Genomic DNA, 13,931 nt, shown 5'->3' with positions numbered 1-13,931 from the left:
ATGTAAACCCTTTGTGTTTTATTGCATGTTCTTTCACAAATTGTTTCCCTCACAAAAACAAATCTCACTCAAAATAAAACTGATGATACAGGTGTTTGCATGTGAATCAACTCTTCGGCTACAGTCCATAATAGTCTCTTGTAGCTGATTTCAGCATTTTTCAGCATTTTCCAGCTGAAATCTTCGCTTTGTTGACAACTGAATGCAGGAATGAGTAGAAGAAGAGAAGGTTATCATATTCTCCACTGTAGTCCTGAGCAAGGCAATGCTCATGGAAGTCCTTGAGGAAATAATAAATAGCCTCGATAGTAGCCAAGTAGGTGTCTGGTTTGCCCTTCTGATGGCGCCAGAAACATGTTTTCCTCGTCTTCAACTCTACCTTGAGCAAATCTGGAGGAGAGCACATGTCAGTCAGAAGGCACGCTAACACAGAGTGAGATCATGTTAAACAGCGTTGTGGGTGAAGTAAATTTGCCCCTAATAATCACCAGCAGTCAGAGCTCTTTGAAAAGCTGCACAAATGCAATCTTTCGTGATTACCTTGCAGCCTCTCGTCTGTGCTGATCTTGTTGGTCTGGTTCCATGTGCTGTCAATGAAGACCACCCTTTGTAGGGGATACACCCTTGACTCCAAGCCCTTTGCTTCATCTGGGATCCCTGACTCTGGGATCTCTGCAGTGTGTGGGACACCTTGAACCGCCTCACTTTTCAGTCTCTTCAAGCGGGGTTCATCAAAGGAGCCGTGTGACCTGCTGTCATTCATGTCATGCAAACACTGCATCATGTCATGAACTGAGACAGACCCCGGACCAGGGAACACCAACACCACCTGGAGAGAGCCGAGAGACAACACAGAATCAGAATTGGACACCATCATGTGTGAAAAATGTGTTTTTCTAAGATAGGCTGCAACTTGCTACAATGTAGTAATTTAGACAAGGTAAATGTAGGAAGCATTCAAATAGATGAATACAGTTTGAAAGGAGCTTAATAAAGTTGGAAATCTGATATCATTCAACTCAGTAAATAGAGGGGAGCAAGAAGGGGGGAAAGAATCAAGTTGGAAACTGTCAAATGTAATAAACAATCAAAGTTTGAGCCCTTAAGCCTCTAATTCTCTTAGTCAAGTCAAATTACAGTATCTGATTATGATTATCAGATTTTGCCAAAAATAACTAAGAAATTTGAACTTGTCAAGCTTGTCATGAAATATTAAACTGCAGCAACCGACAGGACCTTCTGAATCTATAACAAATTCCACATTTTCTTTTTCCAGGTATACATCATGCACAAAAACAGATATTTACCTCAATGTGAATTTAGTGGATAGTCATATTTGATCTTATACGCTTTCTCTACACTTGAAGTTATCTGATTTAATTTTCTGTGAATTCTGTTTTACCTGTATTCATATCTCTCCTTTATATATATTTAACTAAGAGTTCATTGCTTACTGTTTTACTGTATTGTTTTATGACCTCTCGTGTTTTTTTTCGTAAGCTGCTGGAAACTCAATTTCCTTGCCGTAGTCATCCCAAAGAGATCAATAACGAGAAGTCTAAGATAGTAACAGTATTAAAACACATTACTCTAAAGCAGCTGCTTGCATTACAAATATATGCATAATAAGGAAAATAAGGTGCAATGATTTTAATGTACAATCAAAATGAATTGATCCATTCAAAATAGGTTAAAAGAAAATTACGCAGCAGATATATGAAGACAGCGTACTAGAGCTGACACAATTAGTTTATTCATTCATTCATAAAAAAGAAAAGCTACAACTATTTGGAAGATTAAACTTTTACACTTCAAAAACAGCATCTTAATTATGAGGAATTGCTGCTTTTCGTTGCATTCTGTGATAGTAAATTGATTGACTTTGGATTTGCCATTGTTGATCAGAAAAAAGATATTTGAAGATGTAACGTCTGCACCTAAAAGTCATGTCTCCGATCCTTAGCTTTTAAAAAAAATGTACATGGCAGTTTTCATTATTTCTTGTTTCTTTAGATTCTATTGACCAAAAATGATGGGTAGATTAACAATTGATACAGGAAATAATCCTTTGTCTCAGCTTATGGTACAGCTTCACAATGACCCTCAAAACATGTAAAATAATGTGCGTTAAACTCCATTCTGTCATGATGAAAATCAACTAACCTTGTCCTTTTCATAGTCAGGTATGCAGGGGTAAGCGTATATGGTGACGTCATTGGGTGCGAGGATCTTGGCATGGATCGCAGTGCTCTTGCCATCTGTCTCATTAGGATGCTTGATGATGTCTATCTTCACAGGAAGCTGAGCACAATAAACAATATGTAGAGTCACGTCCAGAAGAGCTACATTATTACCACACCGGGGGCAAAATTTCACAGATCTCACATGACTTGTGTTTTTTACTCCACATTAGGATACTACTATTACAGCAACTCCATACTGTAGCTGGAGGCCTCTCTGAAAAGAACAATCAAGAGGGTTCTGACCTCTCACTGACCTTGATTAAAGGGATTTCTTCCAGGCTGACACCCAGTAATGAGCAGCATGTGTAGCAGAAGAACATCCTTGATCCTCCACATTTAGAGCATTTCAACCTGCCTCTCTCCTGCGCCTTCTCCAGCACTGCATGTGATGCCAATTTTAGACCCTGGAGAGGCTGCTTGGCAAGCTCACGAGTGTCTGATGAATCACTGGAGACTGTTGTTTTGCCACGGCAACCAGGATGGAGATGCTGGTCTTGATCCAGGCTACTCATGCTTGCTCTTTAAATGTTGACAGACCAATGATGAAGTGTTTGGGCCCTTCCCTCATAGCTGAACAAGAATGACAAAACAAAGCAAATATTGGCAAAGATAATTAATCTAACATTTACACAACTTTAAAAGTGAGAGGTGCAATAATAATGTGGAAAAGCCAGTAAACAAGCAAGAGTTGTTATTAAGAAAAGGTCATACAAGAGTCTTTTTTTAGAGAAATAAGTTAAATTGAGTTGGGAGATTGAATATGTAAACACAACACCAATATTATGATAAGATGGGATAGTTTTTAGTTAAGTAATATGTCGGTTGAATTCTGTGTTGACAGTCTCATATCACAAGCTTCCTGTTCAGGTACCTCCACTCCCATTGTTGAATCAGTATCTTCTTTGAATAACCATTAAAAAAATAGGCTTTTTTATAAATACTAGAGATGCACAGATCTGTTTTACGGAGCTGATATCGGATGAATGAGGCCATGCCAGCATTACAATCCAGTCATTTCTTCTTTATTGATATCATGCACAGCAATACAGTTACAGCGATCTAGTCACTTCAATTCTATGATTGCAACACCGGACAGGGTTTAATTGTTTAATGCACTTTACATTGAAGTGTTATTTATTTTTTCTCATCTCATCTTCAACCGCTTATCCGAGGAGGCCTCGGGGAAGACCCAGGACTAGGTGGAGAGATTATATCCCCACACTGGCCTGGCAACGCCTCAGGATCCCCCAGTTAGAGCTGGTTAATGGGGCCCAGGAAAGGGAAGTTTGGGGTCCCCTGCTAAAGCTGCTGCCCCCGCGACCCGACTTTGTTATTTGTTAATAAATGATATTAAGTACATTTATATGTGTTAATTTGTTACCTCTTTTAAAAAGGCTAAATGTTTAGAACAAGCCTGATGCCTGCACTCATATGGCAATGTATACGGTTCATTCTTTCAACAGTATCGGATCGGTATCGGCTGATACGCCCAGCCCAGATATCTGAAATAACTGGATCAGTGCATCTCTAATAAATACATTTCTGTGTGTGGGCATGTGTAGTGTTTTCCTTATTTTATCTAGTTACTTGATGAACATTTTTATAGTTTACTTGCTTTTCTTTTCCCCTCTGTTTAAAACCCCAATATTATTATCATATCCAATAAGTCATATTTTCTGATCTTATTTCAATTTGACAGCTCATCAGAGTGATGGGATCTATGGTGGTCTTTCTGTTTAGATGAACCGTAGTATATAATGACAATAACTGCACTCTAATGTTCACCAACTGGGTTCACTTCAGTGTAAAATACTTAGCTCAGGGGAATTTCAATCACAATGTGCAATAGTGATAGTAATATTTTTCCTCTGTACCTTAGTGTCTATTTAAACATTTAAAGTATTGTATATATCGTTCCTGATATTCTTATATTTTAAACTTTTCTGTGTGTATATTTGTTCATATTTAGTATATTTATCTAGAATTTATTGTTTCTTATTGATGCAATATGGAAATTTCCCCTTTGTGGGACTAATAAAGAAATATCTTCTCTTATCTCCTAAACTGAACAGTCTATGGGGGGGGGGGGGGGGGGGGGACTAGATTCAGTTCAGTGCACGACGTTAGCCATTTGATTTGACAAACTAAGTAAAATAGTATTTTGCCACCTGACACTAACTCATGCATGGAGAGCATTAGCTAATGTCAGCACGCCTGTTGGAGAAAGCAAACAACATACAACTAGGTAATTAGCATCCTATAGTTTAAAAGCACAGCATGTAGTTAACATTTAACCCTTTAGGTATCGCTCTCTTCTCTTTAGCTCAGTGAAATCTGGCGGTACACTTTTGTACATCTGCCCTAGCTTACATACTGTTACAGGAACAGTACAGTCAACATTACCTCATTCATGCTAGTGGAGCTAGCTTCTGTTAGCTTCTGCTGCTTCCCGTCAAACACACATCTGTTCAAACTGATCTGCATCTGATAAAACCAACAGAAAACAAACACTGGAATTGCAAGCGACACGTGGTCCACGAGTCAATCGCGAAAAAAAGGAAAACGTGTCCGGTCCAGCGCTGGGGTAAAGCTTAACGACAAACGTCTGACCGGTATGTTCAACCAACAGCATGGACGTTGCTTTCTACGACGGAAGTACTGTCCCGGAAGGAGTACTTTTCTCAAGTATCCGTTGCTAAGCACCGAATTTAAGGCAGATTTATTTTCTGGTATAAATATGATTTATAGGGATAGGGTCTCAAAATACAAATGTGTGATATATTGATTTATTTGTGTATAGAAACTTATTTGAGGACTTTTTTATTGACTGCTAGGAGGGGATAAAAGCCGTATATTTTTACTTTATTATGTATGTACTATGAACTTTATCTTATTTGTATTTATTTGTGTATGCACCTTCAGGTATTGTCAATAGAGCCTTGCCGCCTTGAATATGTTTATAATTTATTTTTATTTATAAGGAATACTTTGTTCAGGTATATTTCACCATGAATTTATTTTTTTTTATGTCAAAGCCATAGATTGTATGGTCAAAAAACAGTAATTCAGTGAAACCATTCAACATCATTGAACAAGATGAATAACAAAAAAAGCCCTAGCTTTATTCTCATTTAACTTGAGCCATATTGTTTGTATATTGATTTTGTTGATAGTAAATAAGCAAACACACTTTTGTCAGGTACCCGTTGCTAAGCACCGAATCTTGGAACGTGTGCTGTTGATTAGCAACCATGGTAGCAACGTTACTTGATGGTTTTGATGGAAGTGGGCACTTGATGCACAGCTGCGAGGAAGGTAACGATAGAAATACAGCACATTCAATACATGTGTATTTCTAATTTACGAACGCTCAAATACAAATGCCAGGAATGTCGTAGTTTATTTACAAAACAATAAAGTTCCACTTTACTTTATTGTTTGACTCTGGTTTAGCTAAATTAGTTAAATAGACCAAGTCGTTTAAGCTAACTTAATTGTTTAGCAACGTAACGTTAGCATAATTGGTGACAGCCTTGAAAATTGCAAGTTTAGTTATGCTAATCTGCTAGATTAGTTAGTTTAGTTAGCTAGCTGCAAGCAGATTAAGGTTACTCTTATTTTTAGTTTTAGTTTTTTTAAGTCAAAATTGTATCATCATCATTGATATGAAAACAATTAAACATGCAGTAGTTTCAAAATGATAAGAAACAAAAATTAGAATAAATTATTTTCCAAGGATTTTGTTTCTAATATCTAACATTATAAACAACTAAACATAATACCATTAAAACATGTACTTTTGTGTTGAGAGAGCTTTCACTCTGGACTTTTTCCATTTTTGCAGCGCAGCATTTTCTCTGACAATTGATGATATTGTTTAATCTTTATATTTAACTTTTTTTATGTTTAAAGTAGAGATGGACCGATCCATTTTTCCCAATCCAATCAGATACCGATAACTGGGCTGAGCTTATTAGCCGATACCCGATACCGATCCGATACTTCTGTTGACTGAATGAACCGTATACATTGACATGTGAGTGAAGGCATCAGGTTTGACATAAATATTTAGCTTAAAAAAAGGTAAAAATTCAACACAGATATAAATGTACTTAATATTATTTATTAACAAATAACAAAGTGTACATTAGCAGCAAAAATAAATAAATAACACTTCCATGTAAAGCGCACTGCTAACAAATATTTTAAAATGTAATACGAAACCCCAACCGTTGTTGCAAACAGAAGTGACTAGATCGCTGTAACTGTATTGCCGTGTATGATATTAATAAAAAAGAAATGACTGGGTCAGAATGCCTGATCCGCCTCATTCATCCGATATCCGTTCCAGCTAATTAGTCAATATCGGAGCCTATATTCGATCCAGGTATCAAATCGGTGCATATCTCTAGTTAAAAGTGTCCATTAAGGTGGTTGGGAAACTAAAAAGAAATTCACAATTTTCTTGTAATGGTGTGTTTCTTGATGAAACACAGTACATAAAGTCATAAAAAAGTACATAAAAAGTCCCTAACCATCTGACATCATCCCCCGAGCTATAACTGTACGACAGTATGAATGAAAATTACTATTGAAGTCAAATAAAATGATAATTCAGTCCAGTTGTTTTGATTTGTTTCCACTCAACCGTAGACATTTCTTGGATGGGTCATTCTAATCTAGTCAAATCACAGCTGGTACTCTTTAAAGTCATGTTGCATTAGCAAAATTCAAGTTTAACATTTAACACAACACACTTGAAAGTTTAGTTCAGGTAAAATATTAATATGCATGTGTCTTATCCAAGGCCATGTGTGCTTCATGTGGTGTAAAACCGATTGTTTTATGTCAGATTTCAAAGATACCTGAGCTGTCACACTTTTTTTTATGAAACAGATGATCACATGCAGACTTGCATGGCAAACAGATGTGTATCGAATGAGATCTCCCAGTGTCTGTGATATTAGATTCCAAACAATCAGAAATCTGCCAAATGTGTACTGTGTGCCAGGTTGCTTCGAGACTCATCAAGGTTGTTAAGTGTTGTTAAGGCTCAAGGAGCATATGGGCCATGTTTAAAAACTGGACTTGGTGGTTATTTCTCCACAGTTTCAAGGTGATTCTGCAGGTTCTCTAAAACTTAACATCATGTTTTAAATCTACGGTATTAGTTTACATTGACAGTATTTCCAGCCCTCTGGTCTTCATGCTTCATTACCTTTGACATTCAAATGTTATGTAGGTAGACACAACAATTTCATGGTTGAGATTCATCTACATGCATCAAATATGAATTGACTGTTTGTTACAAGTCCCATCATTAAAATGAATTTCTTCTTCTGTTTAGTCTAACACGGAGGAATGACCAAACAAACTGTCTGACAGCTGCATTTCAGGAATGTTTGTTTTACTGTTGACAGCAGTCCAGATAAAATTCAGAGAAAACTGTTAGTGATGCATTTTTTTCCTCCTTATTCTATGTTGATGCCAGTTCTAAGTACAGTCACAAAAATGAAAATATAGAATTGAATATTTGAAATATTGTCTTTCAGGTGTATACATGGCGCTCAACCCCAGAAGTCAATACGATCGCTCTTCTTGAATCAGAAAGGCAGCTGGATGGCTGAACTGGCATTAAGGTTTTCTTACCTTTCTCAGGTAACCACACATCGCTGACACACACATCGATGACACATACCTGCAGTGCTTCTCAGACAGACATACTTTCAATTTTTAACAAGTGTAAGTTTTTAAACAGTCATGCAGTTCACTTTAGACATGAAGCCCAAACAGGAACTTAAGTTGGCCTCTCACAGCAGGTGGAGATTAATATAAAGAGAGGAGCCTTGTTTACTGTAAGACATGTACTCAAAGTGTGTTTTTGCACTTGTTTGTGTTCCCACTAGTGCATACATATGCATTTATATTGTATGTCAGATAACCTCCTAATTATTTCAGCTTGGAAGAATGTTAAGCCAAGTTGAAAAGCATCCATATAACTGGTATTTAAAATAATACATCAAAATCTAGCAAGTCAAAAGCTTTTATCATAAATTATTTCTGGCCTTGTGTTGCAAACCATCCCTATATTTTTTGGCTGGACACCTCTTTAAATGCTGCAAAAGAGGGGTTTCTTTGTGTTAATCAAGAAACTGAATACACTCAATAACAGCATTCATTTCCAACGGCAGTGTCTTTGGATACTCCACAGACCCCGCTGTCAGTGGTTTTTATTGGAACTATTTATTCGGTAGAATGTACTTCCAAGTAACCACAATGTAGCAGCTGGGTTTAAAAAAAAAATGCTAACCATTGCCAGCACTCCTCTTTTTAATACATACGTTTCTGAGATATAAGTGTTCAAAGCAGCCAGTGTATTTGCAAGAATTATACTTACTCCCAGGTCCCGACAGAATCACTAATTTATATGTACCTGGTTTACTTTCTCAGCATCTGAAAGACAGAGTAAGTTTCAAACATTTGCCACACAAACCAATGTTGATGCAATATAAAACATATATAGTATTAGCATTTACCCGCATTTTACAACCATCCAAGTTATTCTAATTTTGTTCCCATTCTAAAAGAAATATAGCCTCTTTATCCTATGTATCTTTAGCATGGAGGACAATGTGCCATATTACTTCTTAACGATATCCCAATTAAAATGATAATTACTGTAATGCACTTGTGTTAACCTTGGAGCTCACAGGTTACAGTAGTCTGCAGCAAATTTTGATTCAGAAGCTAGGTTTTCAGTTCACTGACTACCGGAACACACTATACGCATACAGTGTTTAAGACGAAATGACTCATTATCTCTAATTAGTGATTCAGCGCATTTTTCACTAATCAGAGTTGAGCAATTGGTTTGAAAATGGTGTACTGTTTCGAGGCATTGGACACGGTTAAAACATCAGCATCTGCTGAACAAATTCTTGCAATTATTCTACAAATTGCTTAAATCTGAGGCTGTGATCAAACAGTCAGTTAGGACTAGAAGGATTACTGCTCTCGTTGTTGTTATTTTGTGCAATAAAGCTCTTCTTACAACAACAGATTATCTTTAAAAAAAAACTGCAACTCAGAACATGAGGAGGACAAATAAATACATAAACAGGAAATGTATAAATACAGAAAACAGAAAAATAACAGTAATGCCTATCAACATACATAAACTAGTAGCATAATTAATTTACAAACACAATATAAGTATTTGTCCTGAATATTCATGCGTCAAACAGGGGGCTAAAACCAAATATAGACAGCTGGGCCAGGCCAGTATGGCCGGTCAGCTAAATTCAACTTCTTATCACCATTATACTTTAATCTAACAACAAACCTACACCCATGAGCAAATCCTTTAGAATTACCTTTTGCCTTTGTCTGCCTTTTGCTTCAAGCGCAATATTTTTACTGTACCTCTAATGCACACAAACTTCCCTGTCTTTTTTTACTGGAACCCTCTAAAGGGCTATAAACACGGAGGACTGCTTTAAAGGCTGACGGATTCACGACAGGTCAGAGTTCCAAGTGTAAAGACATGTGTTACTCTTTTGCCATTTACCTTTCTGCTTTTAAAGATGTGACCCTTGAGATAACATTACCCTTGCTAAACCGAGCGAAAGAAATTAACCACTTCTACGAGATGCTGGCGACATTGACAGTTTTGGAGAGAAAGCTATTGTCAAATGAACTTCCACATTTTTGACACAAAAGAGCACTTCAATTATATGGATGACAAGCTGCAAGGAAAACTGAGACAGACACAGATGACTATATGATCATGATTCAGTGGCTTTTGAACAATTAAAACCTAATTTTATGGGAAAGCCCTATACCGCCGGTTCCCTGCTGATTGCTTGCTCCAGGTAGGGAATGAGTCCTTACCCCAAGTGAAGGAGTTCAAGTACCTCGGACTCATGTCATTAGGGGACGGTGGAGCGTGAGTTTGGCCGGAGAATTGGAGCAGCGGGGGCAGTGTTGCAGTCGCTCTACCGCACCGTTGTGACGAAAAGAGAGCTGAGCCGGAGGCAAAGCTCTCGATCTAGAGGTCAATCTTCGTTTTTTTCCCTCACCTATGGTCATGAAAGCTAGGACATGACCGATAGAACGAGGCTGGGGTATAAGTGGCCAAAATGGGTTTTCTCAGGAGGATGGCTTGAGTCTCCCTTAGAGATAGGGTGAGAAGTTCAGCCATCCGTGAGGAACTCGGAGTAGAGCCGCTGCTCCTTTGCGTTGAAAGGAGTCAGTTGAGGTGGTTTGGGCATCTAGTAAGGATGCCCCCTGGGCGCCTCCCTAGGGAGGTGTTCCAGGCACGTCCAGCTGGGAGGAGGCCTCAGGGAAGACCCAGGAGTAGGTGGAGAGATTATATCTCCACACTGGCCTGGGAACGCCTTGGGATCCCCCAGTTAGAGCTGATTAATGTGACCCGGGAAAGGGAAGTTTGGGGTCCCCTGCTAAACTACTACCCCCGCGACCCGACCCCGGATAAGCGGTTGAAGATGAGAAGAGATGAGATGAGCCCTATACCAAACAAACATTCTTTTCTTTCCAAATTATGTTTTGGAAAGTAAGATACACGTGAAAATGTGAAGTAAAGTATGATCACCCTCAATTTCTGCCTGGCTCATGGGGGAAGACATTCGGCTTTGCAAAGTATATGTGACGTTGAGCTGCTGAAAAGAGTGAGTAAGCCACTAAAACCTTCCACCTTGTGTGGTGAAGCAACTGATTTGGGAGATATACCTAAAAGCGAGCTATTGGAAAAATCAGCTGTATTAACAGGCCAAAAACTGTTTAGATGTGGGGTGGCCAACTTTAACACACTGACAGGCACCTTGCTGAGTTTGAAAACATTTTTAAATCATGAATACATAATCAGAAGTCTGTCCAGCATTTTAGTCTGTCTGTGTGAAACTCTTTATTTGTTAGACTTTTGTCTGAGTTGACAATACAACAATTATCCCATGTGCATGTGAGCCAGACGTGAGCAGACCCTCTTATTCGACTCCATATATGGCTATACATACTGAACTTGTTGAGTTTACTTCAATGTTTGGGGAACTTCCATAAATAAGGCGTTGGCTGGAAAACAATCTCTAATGTCTATATGGCGAAACACCAAGAAGAAGATAATGCTACATTTGACAGCTTTGAAAGACACTATCCCATTTGTATTGCTATAACTTGGGCCGAACCTATCAGCTATTGACTTTTGCAACCTGCACCAGATAATAAACTTGGGCATATTTAAAATGTGTTATGTTTAAAATTATCTTTTATTAATTTTATTATAAAATTAAATGGTCACGCTGTTAGGTAAAAGCGTGAGGTGTGTTAAGTTGCTTGAGGTCCCGACTCTCTTTAACAATGATCAGGTTTTCTGAGGTGGTTCTGTACGAAGGGCTACAAACACAGAATTCCCTAAGTTGCATAACCACAGATTTCCTCTGGGGAAATGAAGGTTTACGGCCCTGAAATGTATCAAGTTCAGCTGCGTGTTCCCCCTCACAGCTTCCCCTTACCCCCGCTGCCCTCTCCACTACACACGAGACTCATCGACCTCTCTCCCTGTTTATCTCCACTTGCCTCACCTTTTCATCCTCCCCCTTCTCTGTTTGTCTCACTCCATCCTTCCCTGCAGTGCTGTTCACAGCCAGTGTCAGGCTTCCTTCAACCTCACCATAGACGTTGCCCACATCTGCACATTCTGTTTGTAATATGGGACACGTGGTTTTCTGCGTTCATGATTCCACACAAATGCAAACATAATGCTGCTGTCTTAAAGCATTGCAAATAGTAAGATATTGTCATTATTACAGTCGTTATTCATCCCATCACCATCAAACTGCACAGTACCTCTTTAGCTGCTAATGATAAGAAGGCATGATGTAAAAATAACACAACTTTAAACTGATATTATAATTTGTAAAATTGTACTTTTGCTGTGCTTTAAAACTACAGCAGCCCAGTAACAAGTGATGTGCTGTCACTAATATAGATTTAACCTCTACATTTGAGTTATGATGAGATATGTAATTATTAATAATTCATTCATTCATTCATTCATCTTCAACCGCTTGTCCCTGTCGGGGTCGCGGGGGGGCTGGAGCCGTTCCCTGCTGACATCGGGCGTGAGGCGGGGTACACCCTGGACAGGACGCAAAATAAAAAAAACGAGAGGTGCTGTTTAAACAATCTAACTTCATTCATTTTATGATGTCATTACAAGCCGATATTTTTTTACTGTAAAGAATCTCTGTCATTGCTGGAAAGAATACAGCCGGTTTCATAATTTTGCTGTTTGATAACCCTAATGCACAACAGATGAAGGGAACGGGAATCCCACATTTTGTAAAAAAAAAAAAAAAAAAAAAAAAAAAAAAGTATTAAAAGGATTTGTGATTTCAGGAGCAATGTATTAAACAAAAAACTGTAGGTCTTGGAACACCTTGTAAGTGTAATTTATGTGTCTGGCGTGCCTGGGTTGTGTCTTTTTTCTTGGAAGTGTTTTGCTTCACGTCGGTGACAGTTCTCTCTCATTCTCCTTGGCTTTAGCCTCTCCTCGTCCTGCTGGGAATACACAGCCTTGAGTCTGAAATGTGTTTATATTTTGAGCATGTTACAAATTATCTGCTAAGACTAACTTTGCGTGACTTGGCAGAAGCCTTCACCTGGCTCCGATGTTGTTTGGGTCAAACGTATTTCAGGGGTTTGCTCTCTCAATTTGACTGTCTTTATCTGTAAGGGGTTCTCCAAGCCAGATGTGAACTCAGGCAAGAGGTAAAGCTCGTGCTCTGTGTTAGTGTGTGTGTCTGCACGCATGTGTTTATACATGTGAATGTACAGTATAGTGTAGGCAGCCTGCCAATATGTCTGCAATATTTTTCGGCACTTATAAGACTCCACTTATACTCAATACAACATAAAATATAGACATAAGGGAATTAATGTGACATTTAAACCATGTGGATGTATTTTTATCTTCCATCATGAATTAATAGATTTATCCTCAAGTTATATTCCCACATCTCAACCTTATCAGATTGAGAGATCTGACTCATGCATATTATCTGTCGTGGATTGTCAAAGGGCACCACATTTTTCCCAGAAGTTTCTTTCAAGTGTATTCAATGTTCTTAAAGACAAGTTCAACAGATTAAATTATCTTGTCATTAAATCAGCTAAACTTGAAAATGGACTGCGTAATATCTCCAGAGGATTGTAGTCATATCAGAGTTTAGAAAACTGTAGTTGCTTAATGTGCAATACGTTTTCTCTACAGGTTTGTGCGTTCTCTACAGAGTTAGAGGCTGATTAAGTCCAATTTTATCAAATGATATCCACGGATTAGGACATTTCTCAATTCTCGGACAGTCGTTTTCTTATAAGATCTAAATCACAGCAAATAACAGATAATTTATTGTGTGCATATTTATCATAACACAGTTTTATCACATACTGAAAATGAGGCCAAATTACCTTAGATTACAGATGTTTAAAAAGTTCATAAATTAAAGACCAACATGCAGATAGTAAAAAGATACGTTTTTTTTCTTAAATCTTATTTATTGAGTTTTATTGAGGATTTTATGCATCTTTATCACAGTTTGACAGTAGAATACAATTCTCTCTTCATGTCAGTCCAGAGATCACACTCGATTTCATAGTTTCATACGTGGCAGA

The 13,931-nt window shown here is 38.1% G+C and overlaps 1 protein-coding gene across 1 annotated transcript; it reads right to left on the bottom strand.

The window, feature by feature from the left end:
- Positions 1-61: 61 nt before the first annotated feature.
- On the bottom strand, positions 62-4,851 carry dtwd1 (DTW domain containing 1). The gene is made up of 5 exons (XM_083911914.1): positions 4,647-4,851; positions 2,498-2,813; positions 2,164-2,301; positions 541-829; positions 62-390 (listed from the first exon to the last, which is right to left on the bottom strand). The coding sequence occupies exons 2-5, from the start codon at positions 2,753-2,755 to the stop codon at positions 161-163; spliced, it is 915 nt and encodes a 304-aa protein (XP_083768040.1). The 5' UTR covers positions 2,756-2,813; positions 4,647-4,851; the 3' UTR covers positions 62-160.
- Positions 4,852-13,931: the final 9,080 nt, after the last annotated feature.

This window comes from Echiichthys vipera, assembly GCF_963691815.1.
Source record: "Echiichthys vipera genome assembly, chromosome: 1".
Taxonomy (NCBI): Eukaryota; Metazoa; Chordata; class Actinopteri; order Perciformes; family Trachinidae; genus Echiichthys; species Echiichthys vipera.
Note: the sequence above shows the minus strand (reverse complement) of the source record. Positions and strands in the feature narration are given on the sequence as shown.

Bases quoted from the DNA above. Each gene is read 5' to 3' on its own strand.
- dtwd1 (XM_083911914.1), bottom strand. From the start codon at position 2,755: ATGAGTAGCCTGGATCAAGACCAGCATCTCCATCCTGGTTGCCGTGGC. The intron at 830-2,163 runs GTTAGTTGATTT...GGCTCTCTCCAG, and splicing joins CTGACTATGAAAAGGACAAG to GTGGTGTTGGTGTTCCCTGG. The intron at 391-540 runs GTAATCACGAAA...GCTCTCCTCCAG, and splicing joins CACAGACGAGAGGCTGCAAG to ATTTGCTCAAGGTAGAGTTG.